The following is a 5,000-nucleotide window of genomic DNA, read 5'->3' as shown; positions in this document are numbered from 1 at the left end:
ATGTTTACATCTAATGCCAAACACTGAATTAATGAAAAAATACATCCTGTCTCATTCAAGCAAATCCTTGCACATAATATCAAAAGATATCATGAAAACATTGCTCCTGAGACTTATGTTTCCAACTCACCTTGTAAAGAAACACTAATATTTTTCTCTGCTGTAGCAACATCACAGGTGACTGGTCGAAGGGACCTGAACAACTGCTGAATAGCTGTCAACTGAGCCTGGAGGCGAGCTTCAATTGCCTTCTGCTGCTGACTTCCGGCTAGTCTGCAGAGCAAGATGCAAGTGAAAGTGTGTTACAATGCAAATACAATGACATACTGAACTTTCACAATGGCTACCACGTGAGGCATTCTTTATAACTTATCTAGAATGCAGTTTGCAGTTATCTTAAAATTTCTACACCTCTGTGACCTAACAAAGAAATAAAATAAATTCTTGCAAAAGAAATAATACCAAATCAACGGGACTACAATTTAAAGAGAAAGAACGTAAGAAGGAAAGAAACCCAAAAAATAAATAAAGAAAGAAAAGAAAGAAAGAAACCCTACATCTCTTACAAACCTGAGCATGGAGGTTTTCATGACAAGAAACCTAGTGTGCAGATGCTGAATGATAGGTGGTGAATGCAGTAGGAAAGTGTCGGTGAGTCTGTCGGTGAGGGTGTGGATGGACGAGGGGGGAGTGGACACGAGCAGATCCCACCAGTCGTTTCCACTAACAAGGGCAAACTCGAGTAACAAGATGACCGATATTGCCCACTGTGGCCCTGTAAGAAAAAATTAAATAGTATTTTGAGTCAATAAAATATTATATAATAAGGAAGATGAATGGAAAAAACATTGCTTTTCCAAATAAAATATAGGAACCATTTTCCATTTCAACTAACATGCACTATCTGAATGAGCATTTGCAATACATAAGTGAATGAAAGTCTAGTCCATACAGTCCATCTATCATATAACAATTTTTCAACTAGCTTTCATCATCCAACATCCAATAACCTTTCAGCCTACTGATAAAAAAAAAAGAAAGAAAAAAAAAAAAAATCCATGAGTAACTGCACTGTGGTTTTGTTCCGTTAATCTTATTTACAATTAGAGAGCTCCACTTAAGCCGAGTCATCACACCAACTAATCTCATTTGTTTCAACAATTCCTTGAATTCTGGGGAAAGAAAGTTTTGGCTTTATTACCATTATTATCATTGTTAATTATTTGATAATAATGATAATGATAATAATAATAATAATAATAATATTAATGATAATAATAATAACAGTCTTACCAATGATAAAAACTAAGAGAAATAAAAACTTTATTCCCCTAAATTTCAAGGAATGGGGTAAATGGGTCAGGTCTGTAAGTCTTATTAACTAACTCAATGGTCACAATACGGTTGCGAAGCTATCAATGTGTAAACAAAATAAAAATAAAATCTACAGTAGACAGTGCATATATTCAGTGCCCATGGATTAAGTAAGTTCCATTCAAAGACTTACCAACATCGGCAGGTCTCATTAACGTAAAGAAATGTAAACCACCAGTTGAATCCATCGCCAAGAGAGAGAATCCACTCCACGTATGGGCTAGACAAACCATGCGCCTGTCTGTGGCTATTCTCTTCACAGGCTGGTCATCATTATTCCCTCTGGTGCCTTGTAGATTATGGTAACTCATCTGTAGGATAGCACACCAATCATGATGCATTCTAAATAATTCCTAGTACCTCCAAGACTAACATTTCTAAACAACAATGCACAATTATAGTAAAATACTGTTGTCAAAAGAAATGATAGGTGGAGCTCCATATCTTTACCTGTTGCATACTGTCTCTATTAATAGCATAGATGGAAGAGTCGGCTGTAGCTGCAGTGATGATAAAGGGTAGCTGGGCACCTGGTGGTCCAGGCAAAAGATGGCGTGGGGCTGTGCCAAGGGTTATGACACTGCTGTTGGATACCCACTCTCCAACACATACCCACTCCTGTGGTAATAAGCAAAACCATTTTCATAAAATCCTTTAACTGTACATATGGACTCCAACATTTTCAAGACTTACAAATCAAATATCTTGAACAGGCAACAAACCTTGGTTGTGACCCCTGTTGACTCAGCCATTGGTTTGAAGAGCTTCAGCAAGGGTTTGACCTGTTCTTGCAGTTGATATCTCTGAACCATGTGTAAAACAGAGCTGATGGGTGTTCCATTTGGAGTCTGTGAAGGTTTTATATTCTGAATACATAAATGTGTAAAATAGGTTTCATTCTGATAAGCCAGGTACATAAATACAAAAATCTACATCTCTTTAAACTTATTCAAACCTGTTTCTTTTATTGCTAAAAATACTTTGACCAAATTTCATATGCAGAATTTTTTTTTCTTAGAAAAGTAGTTACTGTGACTACTGCACTGGAGTCTGCTACCTCAAATTTGGCTAAGTACACACAAATTTCAAAGGAGATAAAAAAAAGGCACATATCAACCTTCTGTGAAATTACCTGTTGTGGTTGCACTGATTCTCCGACCTGTGATACTGTTAGAGCTACGAGAAGGCTATTAGGATCTTCCATTTCAGTGTATCTCAAGCATGTCACCTGCACAAGACCCTCATTTTCTGCAAAACAATGTTCATATGAATTAATATATATGTATATATACAAATGAGTTCTTCCCTTCATTTTTTTACCTACAATTTCTTCAACACGAATCCCACACCGATACATACTTAAGTATATATACTACGAATGGTGCTTACTTTGCGTATTGTGCCATGCCATGCCTGAGCGGAAGGGGCAGAAGGACTGTGCTGCCTGAACCTTGACTTTAAGATCCCCTCTCCCACCACCACTGTCCTCCTCAATCATTTTCAGCTCAATTCTCCAACACTTGATCATCTCTGGTTTCCATGTAGCTATATGGATGTGTCCAGCTGGAGAGGAAACAGATAATAAAGATATAAAGATAGGCATATATGATATAAAGTGTAAATATTTTTATGAATAATACTAATTGGGTAAAGATAGTAGAGACATAAATGCAAAGAATGTGACCAACATAACACAAAAGATCAAGAAATGAAGATATTCAAAGAAAATAAGCTGAAGAAAAAAGGGCAGGCAAAACCAGGGTAAGAGTGACCTACATGGTGCCAAAGCAGCCGTGGCCACTGTGAAATTGTCTCGAGTATGTCCCAGCACCACCTTCAGTTCTGTCATCACATTACCCTCATGAGTCATCGCACATACCAGCAACAATCCTGTAAGCACGTTATTACATTTCAATAAAATCATAAAATAACAATAGTAATTTCTTTTCCAAGAACATCATTAAAAAAGTACAATATGCTTCATTCAACCATTACATTAAGAGTAATAACCTGAAGCTGTTACTGCAAAGAACCCATTCACTGCGCACTGGCCATGGTCTACTAGTGACGGTTTATGTGGCTGAGCTGAAAACTTCTCTGTGTATAAAGCATGAACTTTGACATCACTAGCATGCAGACATGTCTGAAAAAAGACAGAAATAGGACATTACAGATAAAAATCAACACAAATTTGCTTATTAACTATTTTCTCCATTCTGAAAGGCATAAAGATTATGCTTTTACAATATCAACAACTTCTATTTTGTTCCTCCAAAAGGATAAACTTATTTCAAAGAGTAGAGAACTTACACGAATTCCACCATGAAAGAAATTTATGTGGAGAATGTCTTCCCCACCCCAATCGCAGGTATGGGTAACAGACCAGTCATGTAACCCAGCTCCCTTGGAAAATAGTTGCACTGTCCCCATACTACGAACAACTAACAACTGAGATCCGTCACTGCTAAAAACCAACGACGACACATGGCTCGCTGATTCTACAATACTGGAATAAAGGATTAAATCAGATAACAAATAAATATACCTGAAAACATTTTTCACATATAATCATAAATCTTGTACGAACAAACATGGACACAACCCTACATATATATCTCACTGCAGGTATACATGTACATCTTCTATGCATACAGAAAAATAGCAACCATAATACTCAGAAAACATCTGAATTATACTTACACATGGGGTTCATATGGGCAATTGAGGTCCATGACACACACTGTGTAGATCGGAATACGATGCCTATAATTGTCCTGCCTTGTGGATGTACGTGTGAAAGCCACGACACTCTTGGATGATATAGTGCAGATACCTCCATCTCCATATAGCCTGCAAGGGAGGATATACTGTATAATACTATGGTAAATGCAAACTTATATTGAAGGAAAAGATGATGAATGAAAAACAAAAACTGATCCTAGATTTGGTTAAAAAAAATAAAGGGAGAGATAGAGAGGTGGGGGGGGGGGATGATGAGGAGAAAAGGGAGAGAGGGAAGGTAGGAGAGTAAAAGGAAGAGAGAGAAAGAGAAAGAGCATTAGAGGGAGAAGGAAAGGGAGAGGAAGAGGTATATACATGTATGTATGTATGTATATATATATATATATATATATATATATATATATATATATATATATATATATATACAGAGAGAGAGAGAGAGAGAGTGAGAAAGAAAGAAAAAGGAAGAAAGCGATAGAGACAGAGAGAGAAAGAAAGAGAGAAAGAGAGAGAGAGAGAGAGAGAGAGAGAGAGAGAGAGAGAGAGAGAGAGAGAGAGAGAGAAAGAGAGAGAGAGAGAGAGTGAGAGAGTGAGAGAGTGAGAGAGTGAGAGAGTGAGAGAGTGAGAGTGAGAGAGAGAGAGAGTGAGAGAGAGTGAGAGAGTGAGAGAGTGAGAGAGTGAGAGAGAGAGTGAGAGAGAGAGAGAGAGAGAGAGAGAGAGAGAGAGAGAGAGACAGAGAGGGAGAGAGAGAGAGAGAGAGAGAGAGAGAGAGAGAGAGAGAGAGTCACATTTTTTTTTACCAACATCCCTATTTATAAGAGAAAAACATTGGAAATCTATGAACATCAGTTGAGTTTTGCACATCTGTCGTCACTGAAAACCTG

The 5,000-nt window shown here is 37.5% G+C and overlaps 1 protein-coding gene across 1 annotated transcript in view; it reads right to left on the bottom strand.

Moving 5' to 3' along the window:
• MED16 (mediator complex subunit 16) overlaps positions 1–5,000 on the bottom strand; it is a 20,829-nt gene that overhangs the window by 14,631 nt on the left and 1,198 nt on the right. Inside the window, exons 2-12 of the mRNA XM_070123109.1 lie at positions 4,075–4,224; positions 3,685–3,880; positions 3,385–3,517; positions 3,151–3,264; positions 2,764–2,937; positions 2,507–2,622; positions 2,097–2,222; positions 1,825–1,992; positions 1,508–1,685; positions 571–775; positions 131–273 (exon numbers count right to left, since the gene is read on the bottom strand). Coding sequence (XP_069979210.1) covers positions 131–273; positions 571–775; positions 1,508–1,685; positions 1,825–1,992; positions 2,097–2,222; positions 2,507–2,622; positions 2,764–2,937; positions 3,151–3,264; positions 3,385–3,517; positions 3,685–3,880; positions 4,075–4,224 — 1,703 coding nt within the window. The remainder of the gene's footprint in view (positions 1–130; positions 274–570; positions 776–1,507; positions 1,686–1,824; positions 1,993–2,096; positions 2,223–2,506; positions 2,623–2,763; positions 2,938–3,150; positions 3,265–3,384; positions 3,518–3,684; positions 3,881–4,074; positions 4,225–5,000) is intronic.

This window comes from Penaeus vannamei, chromosome 6 (genome assembly GCF_042767895.1).
Source record: "Penaeus vannamei isolate JL-2024 chromosome 6, ASM4276789v1, whole genome shotgun sequence".
Taxonomy (NCBI): Eukaryota; Metazoa; Arthropoda; class Malacostraca; order Decapoda; family Penaeidae; genus Penaeus; species Penaeus vannamei.
Note: the sequence above shows the minus strand (reverse complement) of the source record. Positions and strands in the feature narration are given on the sequence as shown.